This window comes from Apostichopus japonicus, chromosome 18, assembly GCF_037975245.1.
Source record: "Apostichopus japonicus isolate 1M-3 chromosome 18, ASM3797524v1, whole genome shotgun sequence".
NCBI classification, from domain to species: Eukaryota; Metazoa; Echinodermata; class Holothuroidea; order Aspidochirotida; family Stichopodidae; genus Apostichopus; species Apostichopus japonicus.
Genome location: NC_092578.1, coordinates 2644302 through 2664421, shown reverse-complemented (window position 1 = coordinate 2664421; position 20120 = coordinate 2644302). Strand labels below are relative to the sequence as shown.

The following is a 20120-nucleotide window of genomic DNA, read 5'->3' as shown; positions in this document are numbered from 1 at the left end:
ATGAAAATGTGATTTTTTATTTTCCCCTTTCAGTTTTATAGCTGTTTACGTCCCTGGGAACGCTAACAAGTTTATAAATATACTGCTTATATATGTGCGAACATAATCACCCTATTTTTGAACACTTGGTATATATATATATATATATATATATATATATATATATATATATATATATATAATATATATATATATATAATATATATATATATATATATATATATATATATAATATATATATATATATATATATATATATATATGTAACGTACCGTATAAAACCACCTAGGAAAACAAGCAAGCTAATACACCACAATGTAATTAAAACATCCGCTGTTATGAATAAGTTATCATGATAAAATCAGACAGCACTTTAAGGTTTTAATGTATAAGATGAATTTGAGAGAGAGAGGGGCAGTGGGGGTCGGGGGGGGGGAGCTGAACAGCTTGTACCCGGTAACAATCTGAAGATACTTGGCTCGTTGTTAAGACAAGGTGCAAACGATGGAAATATACGTTTGTGAGTATATATGCCTATGATAGTGAAAACAGTGCACGAGTGAGTATCCCTATCATCCACCCCTCTCACTGTTCTGACAGCCTTTCTCTCACCCCACCCCCACCCCCACTCAACCCTCTTCCTCTCTCTCTCTCTCTCTGATTTGTTGCGACATTATTGGTTGCGAACTCCGAATATATAAATATTGCCAACAGAAACGTTAAACGATGGTGTGGTACTCACCTCCTTACGATGAACCTACAGCACCCCCCCCCCCAACCCAACCCCATCGAGGGTATGTTGTCATGATTGCGATACCTTTATTTACCTTACAGTTTCACATGCCGTACCGGTGAAAGTGGGATGGTATCAAAACGGAAGGGTAGGAGTGCTTGGGAGGGGGGGGGGGGTAATGTCGATGCTATTGGATTAAATTTGAGACCTTTAAATTTGAAATTGAAATGGATATTGGTCTGTAAATATTGAAATGGTTAATGAACAACGTGATCATGTCTTTCTGACATGGATAGGTTCCATAACAAATTTAAGTAGAAAGATAGAAACCCTCAACCTCAGTGGAAAGAATTAATGAAAAGACTCATCTCTTACCTTACATATCGGAGGAGACATGTTCCTGTCACCGTTCTGAGGATGACATACTGTTCCATGCACCCTCCATCCTCCAGACACTGAAAGCATAGCTAAGCCGTTCGTGGGCCATATAGCTACAACTACCGGCCATCTTCTGATCTTTCTCGTCGCTTCCCAGCACTTGATACAAAAAATCTATATACCTCGAAGCCAATTTTAATGTCTGTATTTTGCTGAGTTTATCTGAAGGAAGCGTCGGGATAATTTTTCTTAGATTTGAAAATGCATCGTTCAGATTCTGTGTACGTTGTCTTTCTCGTACATTCGCCATACAGCGTTGATTTTGTACGTCGTCAAAACTTTGCGAACCTTTCCGTCTACACTTGCCGCCTCTACTACGGCGTTTCCCCGCCGTGTCGTCGCCCGTAAGCGATTCTGTATCTTCGCCGTCCGAGGATCGATATTTCCTTTTACGATTTTGTAAGTCGTCTTCGTAAGCTGTTGGAGACAATTCTGGATCCCGTTTCAGATCGGATCCCGTCAAACTCATAGAATCCGAATAGCTTCCGTCACTGCTAGGAGAAAACTCTCTAGGTTCCATCTTAATTTTAGAACACTGCTGAAAGGAGACTGCAGTCGAAGACTGTGTGTTCCAGATTGTATCGAAAACCTTGCTGGAGGTTACGCACTCAGATGGGGTTTCCGCGAAGGCACAAGAACTACGACTGTGGAAGGGAGTTAGTTGAGGAACCCTGTGCTGTGGGTTGCGGTGGTGGTAGTACTCAGCCGGCGCACCCGCGACGTCCGGCCGCCAGACTCGCTGATTTGGCTCAAACACAACAGACCCACTCCAAGTCGCACCTGCAGAAAATAGAACCAGAAAAAAAACTCAGCTGTAGAGCAGTATGGGGGCAGTTAAGTTGAATTTAATTAGTGTCTCAAACCTACGCAGCAGGATAGAAACCACATTACAATTCCACTGACAGCTCATAGGTTTGACTACGAAAGTCTTTCCAATCTCAAGAGAGACTTGCCCCGTACACAACACAGACAGCCAAAAAACTTTGGAACAGTTTGAAAAAAAGAAAAAGCAAGAAAAAGTTTGTTGAAGGTAGAGAAAATCCGTAGAATAGAGAGAGAGAGATAGCTTACTGTGTGCTCCTGCCAAAAACAAAAGTCACGTAGGTGGAGATAGAGAAAAAGAGAGAGTTATACTGGAGATTCGAACTCTGAAATTATCCCCTCTATGAACACAGGAGGTTTATGATGGTAAAGATTAATAATAGAAGACAGATCTGTCATCGGCGACCAAAGGTGAACACGCACTGCGTCTCGGTGAATGAATTTGAATCTCGTGTAGTCCCCGACTGAATGCAAAGCTAACCGCTTCACTAGGCTTTGGCGTACATCCGTTTGTTTCAAACGGAAGTTCGCACTCTCTCTATCTCTCTGCCTTGCATGGGTTTTTTTTCTTCTTCTTGTGTGTGTCCGTATGTGTGTGGGTGTGTGTGTGTGTGTGTGTGTGTAGATCATCATGGTGATATCGATGACAATGAAACATGACGGCTTATAGAATGATAAGTTAATTATCAAGGCTTTAGACTGTTTACTTAGGGTTTGATAAAGACGGGTCTTTTTTTTCTTCAGTTTTCTTCCACAGACGGATGGAGGGGTGGGAATATAGTGCTCATGTTCTTGTTTTTTCCTTCTTGCATATAGTGTGTAGGTATTGCTATGTGTTTATTAGTTAATGTGTAGAGGGTGCAATGCGCGCTGGGTTTATCGGTTTCGAGAGGGGGTCGCAAGGAACGATAACAATGGTGCGTTTAAATTCCTCATTGTGATAGTAGCCTTCATAAAATGAGAAGGGGGAGTGGTGGGGGAAGAGGTGTTCATAAGTACACTGCCATTTCCAATCGGCAAAGTAATATGACTTATCCTATGATATGGACATTTGGCTTTTACGATTATGTAATCCCTGCAGACGTTTAAAATTGATTCCACTTTGTCTCGTCAAATTCTCTGACGTCACAAAAGCTTAATAATATATAATCAAAACTCAATGCATAACGATAATAGCATCTTCGCAACCAGTTCCGTTACTCTCTGCAATTTCGCATGCAACTATAGGTGCAATGCAACGCATTATTCAGTCTATTTAGATTGGTAACAAACTACAACAACAAGAAACAGTCCGTTAGATTGACAATTAACCATACAGAATGATTGTGTCAGTTTATCAAACATTTTAAATGTAGTTTACTGAACATTTAGAGTATTGTTTTCATTCCTTTAATCTGAACAAAATTTTACAGGTATGACTACATCCGAAGAATTCCTATAACTTCGAAGATATATGTGTCAACCAAATCTCTCACCCCTCTCCCCCTCCCCCTTCCCGACGAGAGGGGGTGACTAATAATTTTCTATACAGTTCTACACTGTCTATATGATGATATTAACCTCTGATACTATGCTGATAGTAGTTTGACAGCGAGTTTGTCATCACTTTAATTCAATTGTCTTCTTCACTATGAGATTCCATTTTTAGAACAATATTTCATTACTCAACTCAACGTGAAGTTATGAAAGGGATAATATTAATAGGAAGCTCCTAGATTACCTACTACGGAAACACTTTCGGTTTATCATCTGATAGAGTTGAAAGTCAGAATAATTATCGGAAGACACTTGAAACCGGTTATTATATTATTGATTAACAAAGGGAGGTAATTTATGATCATTAGTACATGGGTGATACACAAGACGTGGATTAATGAAATAATTTTTTATTTTATTATAAAGTAAAGAGTAAATAAAACAAAAACTGTATTTTTCAGAGTTGAAGTGAGCTTAGAACGTTGATTGTAACTCTATGACCTATGACCGGCTTTTCATAGAAGTTTATATTGATATTGATGATGCACTCTCCTTCGAAACTAGACTCTCATCTCAATATAGTAGTTTCATTTTAGCTTGGCTGGTTAACTTTAATGTAAGTAATGATGCTTTTCTAATTAGAATATAACATTTCATGCAACATTAAAATGACAATGTGTCCGCGGGAAACGAAATACTGAGAATCGAATGAAATTTGACTGTTCATTAACCACGGTGAACAAGACCTAGTCAATTTTTTTCTTTCATTTGATCAATCATCAAATACAATATTACTTGCTTATTGGTTGATAAACTTGTCGACCGGCGAACATCTGAGGCTGCAGGCTCTGCACATTTACAGTACTCGAGTGGAATCCATACTCGTTCTCGAGTACACTTTTGTGTACTCTGTTAACTCATAGTTTTTTATTCGCCCTTGAGTACGTATACATTTGTCGGACCTGGTACGCATGAGTTTGTATTAGTACTCGCAGTAAACTCGTACTCAGCAAAAGTTAGTATTTTGTACTCAATCCGTATATTTCACTTGTACCCCCGGGTTTATTCTGGCACTTTGTACTCGTATTTCGCTTTCGGCGTACTCGGGACTAAGTTGTACTCACACAACAAGTCTGCATCGCTGGGAACAGGTGTTTCAATGGTTAAACACCTATACGGTATGTATCCTTGCTGAGTCGTATCGCCACCTCTGTAATATATGACGTCAGGTGACGGGTCTTTGCACTCCATGTCTCTGACGTCATAACTGCGGTCAGGTTAGGGTGTCTTTAGACCACAATTATTGTTTGTAGGTGACGGAGGTGTATATCGAACGTCGAATTAAGGATTTTGAAAAGTGTTATATTTTGTACAATTGGAACATGTGAAACGTTATAGCACAGTATGAAAATCAACATCTTACCTTTTAAGATCTTAACTTTCATCGCAAAGAGCCCTCGTATATTAATTAGTCAATTTATTGATTTTCAAAGTCAACAGAAAATGAAAATAAATCTGTTTGCAGTGGAATATCAGAATGTGTTGGAATTGGTATATATAGCTTTATATGAGAACCATGGTTTCTATTGACGACGTCCTGAGAACCATGGTTTGTATTAACGATGGGGTCTTAATGACACATATTGGGCAATGTTATGCATACATGAAGCCTACTCTTCAACTTTGTAGTAACTTATTTCTGATATAGACCTATATATTCACATTATAATACGTGCAGTGTTCGTGCTTAAATATGAAGACATACCCCGTATATACATATCAACCTATACCGTCCAATTGGTATACAACCCGGACTAGTTTTATCTGTCCTTCATGAAGATCCTTTAAGGGACATCAATTCATTGGGATCCAATGAAATTGTAATCTTTCTCTCAAACAATAATTTGCCCCCAGAAACGGAATCCATTCTGCATCCTTGCTTCGTCCATGTTTTCTCCTTGATTGGACGTTATGAGTATTGACAGCAAATGAGCCTCTAACATTGAGTTTCCCGGGCAGCAATCGGTTAGTTCCCCGGTATCCCGGGGAGCCAAATTTACTTGTGGTCGATTGAAACATCGACTTTTTGCCCAACCCGTGTCTAACCGCAAGGTCAAAAAATTGTCTAATTTTGGAGTTTGGTAGAAGGAAATTGTTCCATTTACTAAGATGTCGCATCCTTACGCTCAGTTGGGGTGTTTGTATAATAAATTTGATCGAAAAACGAAGTTTTTGTGTGAATCTCAAAAGTTTTCATTGCTTAGTCAATATCGAACCGGGGGCTTGATGATGAGCCGTGAGCTTGGTGAGATCTGAGTCATTCTTTTGGACATCTCTCTCATTAGCCACCAAATCAGCTTTCGTAGGAGGTATACAGAAATCTCAGCCACACACCAATAAATAAACCGCAATCTATTTTTAGGGTTCCGGTTTTGACTTGTTTTGAGTCACTCAATACACAAGGCATCCTTTCATTTCTTAGATAAAATTTTAAACTCGTTTTCGCTTTGATAATTTGCCACAATTGATTTTTTGCTGTCAAGTCCAAAAAATGATTACTATATTGCTTAAGATTTAAACAAAATCACGAAATTTGATATTCCATCCTGCTTCGATTTTAGAAGATTTGTTGGTTGATTTTGATAAATTGCAGATATTACTCGATACTTAAATCCGATAAAAATTGCATTTTACTTGTATTTCAAAATAATTAAAGGAAAGTTAACAAAATTAAAAAAGTTATTTTTTAATCTGCATATTTGTATTTGATTAATATTTGAATCACAAAGTTTCTGGAAGAAAAAAGATCTCAAATTCAGTGCTAATTTATATACGCGCTGTATTATCTTGCATCTAGTGACAAAATCTAAAATAATGTTTTAATATTAATATCTTAATATGATCATGGTTTAATCTATTTTTAAAATTTGAATAATTTTACAAAAAAATATTTCGGTACCTTTCTCCTTCTGCTGATGATCAGTAATCACATATACCGAATGTTTAACTTAAACGAAAAACACACGTATACAGTTAATCAGACAGATTATCGAAATTGTGAACGGATCATTGCGGAAGTGCGGACACGTTTGGTATATAGCCATTGCCGCTATGTTAAAATGAAACATATATGTACACTGGATTTCCTCACTGCTTCCCCTCCCCCTCACCCCCTCTCTCTTTGTAAGTAAAATTAAATGTTACAAAGAGGCTGTGCTAAGTATACACACATAGAGACATACTGACTCATCGCACACTGTGACTATATTCCCAATGGGACCATCACTGGTAAATACTGCAAGCTTGTCTTTCAATACGGACTAGATTAAAGGACACAGCTGTAATGGCTGGCATCTTAATTAGCCCACTGATCATCGAAAAAACCATCGAAGAACAATGATGAAGTCGATGTAATTATCAATAGATGATTCACCTTAGAAATGTATGTTTTGCTAAGAGAACATGATTTTCTTTCATCTTTGCTCTTTTTTTTCTTTTACATTCGATATTTTAATTCTGATTTTTTTTTTACCATTTCGTCAACAATTTTACCTCAACGTACCGAGCATTATGTCTTAGACCATCAATGTAACCAAGGCAACCTTTTAGGGTTTTCGCCAACTTATATTTAATAAGAAAATTATATTTAATAAGCGACTGATTTATAATGATCATGATTGGATCCTCAAAATGTCGCTTTTGATGACACTTTTTCCAAAGTTTAGCATTAATCATAACTAAAAAAGAAAAACTTGAACAACTTCGATGTTCACTTGATTGTGTGAAACAAAATTTCGGTCGTCAAGGTAACGCACTTCATTATTATGGGGCTTATAAGTACCGAATCTGTCTTGGAAAAAGAAACTAAACTAACACGTTAAATATTTCCTAATTGGTTACGTACTATCTTCTTTGTACTCAGATTTACTACATGTAACATGTGAGCCTAAGTTGACAGCCTACCGTATAATGATATTCTACGATAATTGCAATCATTTATAGTTGAACAAATTACTTTTCGTTTCGTTCATTTATATTTCATTGTTGTCGTGCCTATTCTGACAATCAACAATTCAACACTATAAACAATAATCTCCATTTCCATACGTCAGTGAAACCTTTATATTTAAAGATCGTTGGTCATGGCAGCAAATTTTAACACCTAAAAATTCCTAGAAGTTTTCAAAAAGTACTTTCCTAGGCTGCCTCGATCCTCCAAATGATTATCAACCGATGGAGGAGTATTAAATTAGACAACTAAACCAAGACCAAAGGTCTTGGTGTGGATAACTACGTTTATAGTTTGTTTGTTTGTTTCAGTAAACTAATTAACTTTGAGCAAGCATGGGTGACCACTTTCTAGCATTTATTTTGGAGGGGGGGACCACTTTCTAGCATTTGGGGGGGGGGTTGTGACCTTTAATTCGTGTCATGATTAAATCTCATGTCGTTTGAGATAGCGGAAACAGTTGATAAAGACAATAAAATGCTCTATTGCTTCTTGTAGTGAATATTGATATGGCAATATGCTCTAACAGTAGCAGCTCCCTGATAACAACCTCCCTGCAGTTTAAACGAAACCGGTCGGGACTCGTGCTCCCCTGCAGTCGGCCAAAAAAAAACTATTTCTAGACAAGGTGAGAATTCACCTGGTATAAGTAGGAAAATGGACAGCAGTAAAAACAGTAAATTACAAGGTGTTTGTCGATACGTCTAGGTCATTCACTGGACAGCGGAAATGACCCATAAATCTCTGACCAAACTAGAAAGAGATACAGTCTAGGTATTATAGAACTCTTATATGCAAGCTTTCGTCTCAGCCCTTCGTTTAGACATTATTATTATAGCCCTCGTATTGTATGCTCGGCCTTCCTTCCTATTTTTAATTGATTAATTGAGATGGTAAAGTCTCTGCAATACACTGTCCTGGAATTGACCAACCTAGTCACATTTTATTTAAAATAACGGAAGTAATATTAATAATAATGAAAGGAGCAAATATGAAAACCACTATTTCTCTTTGGGATATGATATCAAGAGTCAACGCATACAGCTATAACGCTTTCATGGAGTTGTGTGGAATCAATATCAATAATCGTTAATTATAGCATTGGTGTTTCTTGAAAGATCTAGACAGGCGGTGGGTGGGGGATTGCTGGGGGGGGGGTCGTCAGATCGATCAATCACGGCTACTCCCTATAGATCAATTATAACTTAATATAAAACTTGGAAAAGTACATAATGAAGTAATGATTTGTGACGTCATACATGACAAACAAGTCAAACTTGCTTTTTCGTATATTTATTTGACAGATGCTATATATTATGCCTTTTCTTTTCCTTTGTTTGTTTGTCTTGACGTTTCACTTTTCTTGTTTTGTTTGCTCAAGTGTACTTTCATAACAAGAGCTGGTACTTCATATAGAGGACGAGATGCTTTGATCTTCAGAAAGAGAATTCTTTGTTATACGTTTGATAATATAGGGTACGTATAGATTCTGATAAGAAGCTTCAGATTCTGATGATAAGATATGAACATTTAACTGAAAATAACGACAAGAATCCTTCACATTGTTCAGGCAGGAAACACCTCTTTCGCACCTTTGTCGATTTCACACAAACTTGATCAGGACCCACACACTGACAACCTAACATATAGACCGCTATAACGCACTACGCCCACCCGTGCAAGAATAAAATATACACCTGCGAGGTAATTCTTATCAACGGGAAACTGTTCAACACTGCGTAAACCTGTCAGACTTGACAATTTCCACGCGTTGAATATGTTGTTGACCAATTTGCACTGTTTACAACTTTTTAACTTATTTTTGACTTTTGATATTTCGTTGGTTCCCACGCCCTAAGGTACAACTAATTGGATTAATGGGGTCTCTAATTAGCTTGCCTGGGTACACCGCGGTCTCTCCAACCAATAAACCCCTATTCGAGGTAAGGTTCCACCCTACTGCGAACAGTTGTAATAAGGTCACCATTACCGCTCAGGAGAACCGGTACTCCAAGACACTCCCCGCCACGAGATTGGAGACGTAATGTCTTGAAACGGTTAAAACAATAAAGAAATTTCCGGATTTATTAAATTAAGAAATGTTTCGACCGGACTAACCAATAGGTATACAGTTGCCAAGATGGCCAGACTATATGTTAAGTTACAATGGCGATCCGGAAGCAAAACAGGAACAAGAAAAAACAGAAATGGACAAAAATGAAAAAAAATGGGAAATTGAACGACGAAGGTAGACAGGAAAAACAATCGCACTCAACATGTGATTGTCATCGGAAATACATTTCCTATCAATTTTGTTATTGAAAGAAATTAAAAAGGTGTGTACATCAATTGTTTTTTTTTTCTTTTTTGTCCATAGTTCAACTTTATATGTGTTATGGTCGTCCTGACTGTCACTTTGTTTATGAACCCTTAAAAGATTACTTTAGGCACAAAATTAATGTTCATATGCAGTAGAACATTAAGAAAAAACTCACTATAGGCTATCAGCCCATGTAGGTTGTCACCCTATTACGCACAGAGAACACAGTTACTAGACTACATCTTAAAAGTTTTGTAACACAGTAAAATCTGGATCGTGCTGATAGTGCTGATAAGTCGGTAGAATGTGCTATTAGGATTGCAGTAAGAACTGAGGATATGTTTAATCCCAACAAAGCCAGTTTGATGCATTTGTGGGGATTGCTGAGGGTAATAAAGAAGAAAGTGTCTCCTTTAACCTTGAAAACTAAAAGTAATTTATTTGGGCAATATGGTTCCAAGGAGATCATTCTCAAGAAGAAAAAAAATAAGGTGAAAAATAGAAGTCAAAGTTTCACCGGGCTATTTCCTACAGACGCCCTCTGATGGAGAAAGCACGTATATAATGGACCGGAAACATGGAGCTAATGTTATTAATCTTCTCCTCGTAGGCCTAATGAAATTAAATTCGATCTATAAATTTCCATTCTAGCGGACTAAACTGTGTAGGAATTGGTTACTTCGTCTCCAACATAAATCCATAATTTCCTATTCAAATTAACTGTAATATTATTACATATTGAAAAGACTAAACGGCGCCTCGGGCTCCTTCATTTCTGAGTAAACTATTATGTGCTTCTAATCAGGGCACGTTTACGGTAACGCTTTTCGGTAGCGTGGGAATTGTGTGTTACAAAGTCAGGGAGGTTTCGTGGCAGGCCATTTGTGTCAAAAGTCTAAGTTAGACGTTTGGTAGGGAAAAACGGATTAGTCGATAAAAGCTTTAGCATGTTACTGGAACACTAGCAGATCTTCTTTTTTCTTGACTCTATATAATCTTGAATTGAGTACTAATTTTTCATATCAAACAATATCTAAGTAGACATTTGAATCACCATGTTAGCGCTTCTTTGTTTTGTAGGCAGTCAGAAAAGGAAAAAATCATATCGCGGTGTTTTAAAATTCATCATCATTTCATTCAACTTTCTTAAGAATTTGTTGATTTTCTAGCATATTTGAGGGCAATAAAAAATGCTGAAAAAATTCGGGATCCTAGAAAATAATACTAGATGTGTATTGTTGAAGGGATAAATAAACCCAACCATAATTATTCAAAAGGACACAACATCCAGGCATTCTCTTGATCTAATTTCTGTTCCAGTAATCATTAATGCAAACATTATAAAAATGATCGAAATACCATTTAATCAAGTTACTTTGAGGTCCTGCTCGACACATAGGTATACAAAAGTTATCGGGAACTAATGACTAGTCCTAAACTGCTGTTCTAATTAAGGATTGACTATAGAATGGTTCAGCCGATATCGCATACCGTAGTAGTTAAAGAAACTTCTTGCGAAGGCAGAGGCGGTGGGAGGGGGCTCAAATTAGGGAGGGGGTACCAACTTCGAGGGCAGTAGGACATGCGACTTTGATTTTATGAACAAAAGCATAAAATCAGCTCAGAACGTTTCATTCTATACCACAAATTTCGAAATTCCTTAATAACAAATGAGACCTTTTTTATTGCCACTTCTCAAAGAAGAGGGCACTTTTAAGTTACAGAAATTGAAAAAAGCTACACTATTCATTCGCAACAGGGAACTTCTAAATTTATGAGACGGGCACTTAGAACTGTTCACAAAATTGGAGGGCACGTTTCTCCTGTGCGAAATATTCGCCAACAAAATTCCCTTTAACTCTAACTAGGCAGATATGACGGGGTTGCACTTTTCTTATTATCCAGGGCAGGCTTGCAGTACGAGTACAATAGCATGAGTAGGAGTACAAGTAGAATGATATTTGGTAAAAGTACGAGTGTGAGTACAAAGTTATATGTGCGGGTACCACGACGACGTAACTCTGTAGTAACATTTTCACTAGAAGGCCAATCTATCAAAAGTAGAGGGAAGCTATATAATGTATACGAGTATACAGACCAAATACAAGACTACCAGGGAATATATGGTACATAATCTGATAATCCATTAACCTATAAATGAAAGTTCATAACGTTCTTTCTTTCTTTCTTCTTAATTCAAGGAAACGACACAATTATTTCGACAGTCTCTCCATTATCAGATAACCCCCCCCCCCCCCCAAAAAAAAAAAGTGAAACTAAACTTGATTGAACTCAGAGACACGCATGCATAACTATTCCTTCCGTTTCAAACCATGTATGCAGCAATAATAACATAATAATACTTGCTACATGCTCGGCTATCTATATCGCGGCGTCTGCTGACTTGCGGTCGCTATTTACAAATCGCATTTTCCTACGGTTCATTTATTTCCAGTGGTGAAAATTGTAGCCCACAATCTTATACAAAGAAGATTAAAGGTATAGGTTTCTACTTTCCGTATTCAAAAAAAAAAGAAGATTTTTCGATATAATCTGATATGATACTATTTGTAAATTAACAAGGTGGTCCATAACCTTGACTACTTACGTTTCACGTAAAAGAATAATAATATTAAAAAAACAGTGTGAATGATTTTAAGACATTGCAATTTACCGTTTACATACGATCGCCGCCAGTGAGGTACATAACACCTAATTTGCGTCTAATTGAGAAAACACTTTTCTTTATCACATATTTTTCTGACACCCCTCCAAAATTTCATGGGTCCCTCATTTGACCCAGGTCTTCAGGCTGCACTCCACCTCACCCCGCCCCTCATGGATGAGCACCTTGTTATACCCTGGCAACCAAATATCTTATTATTAGTATGTGCTGTCGTTAAACATTAAAAATATGGCAAGAACCATACAAGAAATTGTGTGCAATAACCCTCCCTGTTATAGAACGCCAATAGGACAAAAACAATGATAGTAATATATAGGTAAACATGATAATAATATCACGATATAATAATGTCACGTACATTGTTATCCGCGTGTATATTAACATTATCATTGTATACGTTTATATTATCATTGTACACTTTGATATGATTATTATTTATTAAATATTATCATCGTGTTCTTCTATATCATCATCTTAAATTATTATATAATTGTTAGCACCTGGGGTCCTTGTTTGCCGTTCAATATATATGCTATAAAATATAACATTTCGTAAATTGTCAAAAGTTACGCAAAATCACGCGGCAGCAGATAGGAACTATCAGTCTAGCACTTAACCGGAATAAAGTAGCGAAGTATTGAAAAGATCCCATTCCCTGTGAAATTACGGTACGCTGGTGATAATTAAGACGATGTCAATTAAACGAAAGATGTCCGCATTCAACACTTGTTGGCGGATGTAATGAGAGTCTGACGTGTGTGTTGTTGATACAGAGCTGTTCAATGAAATTTACTGACGTGAATTCGATCGATTTGTATGCACAGATCCATTTACGTCTTGTAAATATATTGGGAATTTCCCTAATGAAACTGTTAACTTGAATTCATCTATGTAAGTTGTTTCGGAATTTGCCAAAATGGCTAGATTTTTCTGAACTCCTTTCTTGGAAAATTTCTAACCATGATATACATATTCAATACCGAGAAGTTCGTTTTAGTTGATTTTCCAGTAATATTATTAATATATACCAAGTCATATGTTCTCCGGAACTTTCTACGTAGTAAATGACGATTTCTGTTACCTTGATGTGTTACGTATAGTCTATATACGTTTACACCACTAAACGTGCAACAACAGACAGAAGCGTAGGAGGGTATTTCTGATGGGTAATGCGTGGGGGGGGGGGCGGCACTGTTATTTGTTTGGGTTACGGCAGCTTACAAGAGGGCAGAGCCCTTCTGCGGCACTGTTAGATATGTCTTGTCCTCACGTTACGATTTCCAACAACAACAATATATAACTCAGACATGTTTTGGAATGTATCTTCTTATTGTTTTAGTATATTATTGAAGGGGGTGGGGAAGAATGATCCCTTATTACCGAACTCTTATACGTCCCTGAATTAATACATGGTATACAATTGTCAATGTATCCCAGAATGCCCACCCGTACTCTCTTACGAGAACTTGCCACTGTTCTGTAAGATATCGCTTCCTGACTGGTCGGCCTCCTCTCCCACCCCCCCCCCCCCCACCCACACACACAAACGCATATGAGCCATTTGAGTTACCCACCGGCGCGGACGCGCAAACATCGCAACTCCCGACCAGGGCTTAACTATACCTATATATACACTTGGACAGTCTTGTTATTGTATTAGGCCTTCATCAGTATAGACTGAGGTGTACTTAAACAGTCAAGTATCTCAACCCGACTAGAACAATAGTACCGTCACCTCGTCAAAAAGCCACAAATTTCACTGTGATCCCTGTAACGAGGGAGATGTGAGGATTTTAAAATGTAATATAAGCGTGAAATTGGAATTCTTTAGCTTGGACGTGATCGTGAATTGAGCGCTTAGCCCTTGATGTTATCAAATAAAAAGGAGCTTAATGGGCTTGATAAATCCTTCCGAATACCACGTAAAAGCAGAGCTACAGTATATAGTCCCACTAGATCGTATCTGGTTTCATTAGGAGGCGGTATCGGTTACTCTATCCTGTAATCAAATAACGATTAATTTTTAACTCTAACTTTTACAAGTTTTGTTTCTAAAGTTCAAAGTCTCTTTTCCCCTTTTTTTTACAACCGCTCATGTATTTATTTGCATTTGCAAGGATTGTTGTTTTTCTTCTTCTTCTTCTGTTCTGTTCTGTTTTTACTTGCTTTTTCGGCCTACTATATCCTGATGTGAGGTCGAACAACTGTATCATATCTTATTGACGGAGTATTAAGATCAAAGGATCCCGAATTACAAGATTATTGAAGGATATTATATCCCATCAACTGAAGTCCAAATATACGTTAGGATTTTGCTCTGGAAAATAAGTGAACTTAAGTTTATGGAACTTTCCCAAAATAACAAGTTTTGAAATATCGCAGCGCCGAAAAAAAAAAACATCAAAAATACAATGATATTTTGCCTAGATGATACATTGAACCTGCGAGACAAAAGCCAGGCAACAATCGTTTCAGGAACTGCTCTTCGTGTTATCTTTGACATCCCCTCACCCTCACCCTTCCCACCGCCACGCACCCCCCCCCCCCCCCACGCCCTTCCGGTCATATGTGGTAGTCTACACATGAACTCCACTGAAAAAAAAGTGAGCGCTATTGTGACGCAATGTCCTAAAGTCTATGAACGATAATTGTGGATACACTGTGCCGTAACATATCTTACAGGACTACCATGTTTATTCTGCTCTTGGTTAATACATATTTCAAGTAAAAAAAATATAGAAAATTCATATTCTTATATGTTGAATAAAGTTCGTTTAGGTTAAAAGTTAAGTTTCATATCAACCATCGCAGTAATGCCACATATGAAAAGTTACAAAAAGGTGCATTAATATTGATTCAAAGGCCTTTGTTTTTCATCTTCTTCTTGTAATTTTTGCACGTACATCATGTAGATTATACACGAGCGTAAAGATGTCACGTGATATATGGCCAGTTATCACCTGAAGAAGGGTAGCGCTTCAGAAAACAATTAAGTCTTATAACTCCCATGGAAGCAGAAGTATTGCTGTGCGTCACTCTAGGGATAACTGCTGTATGTGATGCGCGAAATAAGTAGCCTGGGTGTACCAGAATAGCAAGAAATGCGTATCTCGTACGTTGAACATGTGTTTAAAGTAATATATCTTCATGGTTATGTAAATTAATATGAACATCAACTTATGGTTGGTGACAGGTTGATATTTTATTCTTAACAGTATGTCAGATCGTGGCAAACACGAGTTCATTCTTGAGTCAAGAATTTCGAAGTCTCTTGATGGCCTTAAAGGTAACATATAAAACCCAAACAGTCAAACTGTCTTCAATTTTAATGTTTATGATAAAACAAAGGAAACAAATTGGCATGTTTTGGAGCTAACAAAAATGTAACAATTATTTCAGCAGGATGTCATTTTAATACTTTGTGATGTCATCGTGCCCCACTAGGTAAAGAATTATATCTCTTTTTGCTGATGTTTTTCAGTATAGTCAATGTTTGCTGTGGCAGTAACACTGCTGTTACATCAAAATCGGTTATCAAAGAACCTAAACAAATCAAAGGTTAAGGAAATCAATTTAATAATTCAAGTAATGTAGTGGTTTAATTCTGTGATGACTTGTTTAGACTTGCTCAAGTAGTTTGCCTTTTACTAGTGTTAGGGAACATCAAAACATTAACAGTCTCCTTCACTAAACAGATTTTGCTTATCCACGGATGGCGGATGTCTTCATGCATCTACATGACAATGATGCAGGGGCGTTGGAAGAGGGCTCAATCTGGAGGCGTATCAGGGCGTAGTGTATATGTATATATAGATACATACATATCAGGGTTCTGACTAAACTAACTCTAAATCTAAACGCAAGTTAGCAGGAACTTCAGACGTACAGGTCAGTCTATAAATAGGATTCCCAGAAAGACCAATTTTTTTTTTCAATTAAATTAAATTGAGACTACCCATCGGGGACTGGTTAGCGATACCTCTCGTTGATGGGGATTGTAACCAGAACATTTATAAAGACAATACTTCTTCCAACGCAAATGTATACTTAAGTAGTGTTTATTGAGATAACTGGCAAACATTGGAAATGGTCAAGGAAACTTGCCTCGTTGTGAGTGCCTATCCATACACATTGAAAGCTTTGAGGGGTAAGAGTGAAGGAGGATTATAGAATTCATACTTCCTGGGTTGTTGTTTGAAGATGGATCCTTTCTTGGACTCTAAAAAAAGAAATTACCCTAACCCTATTCTTTCCAAATCATAGTGGCTTGCCCGGTCGTTTTTTCTCCCTCGTTATTTACAGAGGGGGTGGGGGGGGGGGGGGAGTTGAGGGGAAGGAGGGAGGGAAGGGAGGGGAGTGGTATCATGCAAAAGTTCCCAGAACTTACTACTGACAGTTTTTATGTTCCATATACACAATATTTTCTTTTAGTCCATAATGAGTTATTTAATTGTCTTATTAAGCAGTCCTCTTTGTCTTTAGTTTATAAAATGAAATGGAATGGCCGGGACTTGAGGAAGGTACTATTAGTTTTAGATTTTTTCGGGGGGGGGGGGGGGTAATTATACTACATGTTACAAATTAATATGCGAAAATAATTACATGAGAACTTTAACTATCATTAATAGTAAGCAGGCTTGTTTGCATTATATGGATGAAACTCTGAATAAGGTGGGAAACACTATAAATAAAGTTAATTTATTTTTCCTTAAATGAAAAGGATTTTAATTGTTAATTTTTGAGGGACAGATTGTAAACCGCTGCATATATCACCTCATTTGATGGTATAAATATGATTTAAATGACGCATAAACGTTTATGTCATTAGACAATAACTTTGGCAAAAAAAAAAAAAATAGGTTTTACCCGCGAATGCCATAACGAACACGGAGATGACCACCAAGAAAATGTCAAACATTAAAAAGTTATACTAGTTAATAATCATTAATTACATCTAATCACTGTATCTCTCGATAAATGATCCTTTTAAATAAGAATTTAATTAACCTTTGCTCATATTTGCTATATTTCACGTCAAAAAGTTATCACAAACTTTGACGCGCTATAATTCTTACAGATAATCCTTTCATATAATGTCCCCATATCCTCGTTGGTTCGACAATTCCTTATTTCCATATTTCGTTGGTTTTTTTTAATTTCTTGAATCAAACTTTTTTTTCAAAGCAAAGTCAGTGTAAGTAACCTATAAATAAGAACAATTGCTTTGTTTACCACAATTCGTTCTATAAAACAAACTATGTAAGGAATTTGTGAGGAGTAAAAACATTAAATAGTACAACTACAAAAAAGGAAATTGAAAAGGTTTATGATATTTCCCTATAGACTGCTATTTAAAATGACTATTAAAATATGTTATTATAATTTATACATTCTCATTGATTTTTTCGCCATTAAATACCAACTATTCAAAATGTTGGGTAAACAATGCTACCATGTAGGTAACAAAACATGACACGATTGAGTAAAATGATAGACCTAACCCGAGTTGGATAAAGGTTTTCATCCGGGTGGCAATATCTCTCCAACAGGTTTAAGAGAGTATAAATGACAATGGCTCCCTTTTTGTCTGTGTACCACCCATGTCTTGATTGGTTTACTGAAAGTATGACAGTATTGCAATGGAAATTCACATATAACAGCTCTATATGATTATTCTTACAGTTTCGAGACATTTAAGACCACTTCAAATGTATGCATGCTAGAAATTGCTAAAACAGAGAAAGAATATGAAATTATGTCTATATAGGTCTTCTCTTCTGATGACTTTAACTTTTTAGACTTTTTTTTATTCTACTTTCAAACAGTAATAAATGCACTGTTGAGAGTCCAAACAGACCATAAACATGTACTAATGGCTTAGCATTGTTCTTAGAGTAATATTCCATCAGAAAAAAAAAATAGCTTAACATTTGATTACTAGTGACCAGATTTAATCTTTTCTAGCATATTTGCTGGAAAAAAATGCCGTTGACCTTACAATGAAGGAAATCAATGTTATGAACCACTTCAGATGTAGTTCCTTCGTGCCATGAAGACCTAGCCGTTATAAATTACCAGCAGAGCATGTACACTTTATAGGATGTCTCTAGTATACATTACATCCTTCCACTTTCTAAATTGTGCGTAGCTTTAATTTTATATTTTAACAAACCGGTATCGAACATATTCTTTCTTGTTAATATCACCATTTTTTTTATTCTTACCTTCATAAATATGTTACTATTCAAAAATGTCCTGGCAGAATGATATTAGTTCACAAAATCTCTCGTTATATAACTTTGGTACCAGTACTAATACTTTTTAGTGTGTAAGATTATGCGTGCAAATCGACTTTGGAAAGTGGCAAATAAATTCGACGATTTTGGAGACTCCCTTGGCCTATATTTATCATCACACTCTAACACACAATTCTAAAGCGATTGCGCAAATTTATAGAACAAATTTTTCTTAAAACAAATAAAGAAACGCAGACAGAGTTTCGGGACAGGAAAAACGAAGGGATGGGGTTGGGGGGTGGTGGGGGCTAAGAAAATGACTAAACTTTGTGCTATATCATGTGAATGTTCTCAGATTTTATATACTGTGATTATGTATATAGTACATTTTATAAACTTACATGGAGGGTACGTGGAGTTCGGCTCGTTAACTGTTGTTGTTGTTGTTGTTCTCATGTCCCAGTCACTGACGTCATTGTTGTAAGGGTGTCGGTCGATTTCCATCCCACTATCAACCTCAGAATGCGACTGGAGATCTACACTTACAGCCAGGGCAAACGTCATCTGGAAAAAAAGGCAAAATGCAAAAAAAAAAAAACAATAGGCGATTAAAATCAAACAAATGTGTTTGACGTTATTACATTCAAAAAGAAAGATTATTAATTTCCTCTTTTTTTTCTTTTTTCTTTTATCTGTGGCCATACTTACATATTAATTAGTCGTTCCATTTTCAGACGTTGATAAATAACAATAAATCAAAGAATCTTCTTTTAATTTTTTTGTGAAATAAATACTGAATATTTATAACCAATGCGATGAACTGAAAACAGTTAACCGAAGGAAAATGAAGTGTTTTGCGATTAAAATTTGAATTTGAATTAAATAGGGAACATTAATGTCCAACACTATAGTGAAGATTAGGTGTTGAACATAATTATGTAAAAGAGCACAATTCACAAGGGAAAGATATTTCGGAAAGATAGAAGAAGAACAAAAAACGTAAATATGTCCTAGGGTATTACTGTCTCTATATAAATATACATGTACCTGCGGAGGTTAAACTATTATCCACATTTCTTGCCGACGTGAAAATAATTGTTAAACAAATCTCCACCAACGTTTTAGACGTCCCTTTACAAAGCTTAGTTCGATTTAAAAAAAAGGGTAAAATCTCCGCGATAAAACTGAGTAAAGCAACGGCGGCAAAAAGAACAAATGTTGGATTATCCCTCAGTAATCCTGCGTCAACTTTATTTAAATTTTAAATGTAGAGAGAGTGAGAGAGAAAATAAATCTGCTTCCCTTGGTGAGCTCTACGCTAGTAAATGAAATTTAAAAGACCGCTGATCACGAAGGGGGGAAACTCCAGGTGTGTTTGGCAAACGAGACTGCCTGTCTCT

The 20120-nt window shown here is 36.7% G+C and overlaps 1 protein-coding gene across 2 annotated transcripts; it reads right to left on the bottom strand.

The window, feature by feature from the left end:
- Positions 1–1108: 1108 nt before the first annotated feature.
- LOC139958519 (uncharacterized) lies at positions 1109–20120 on the bottom strand. 2 transcript variants are annotated; one of them, XM_071955627.1, is made up of 3 exons: positions 19768–20120; positions 19122–19284; positions 1109–1951 (listed from the first exon to the last, which is right to left on the bottom strand). In XM_071955627.1, the coding sequence occupies exons 2-3, from the start codon at positions 19282–19284 to the stop codon at positions 1137–1139; spliced, it is 978 nt and encodes a 325-aa protein (XP_071811728.1). In that variant the 5' UTR covers positions 19768–20120; the 3' UTR covers positions 1109–1136. The 2 variants fall into 2 exon arrangements, 1 of the variants encoding a protein (XP_071811728.1); XR_011789819.1 differs by lacking the exons at positions 19122–19284; positions 19768–20120 and adding an exon at positions 2243–2581 and having other exon boundaries at positions 1811–1951.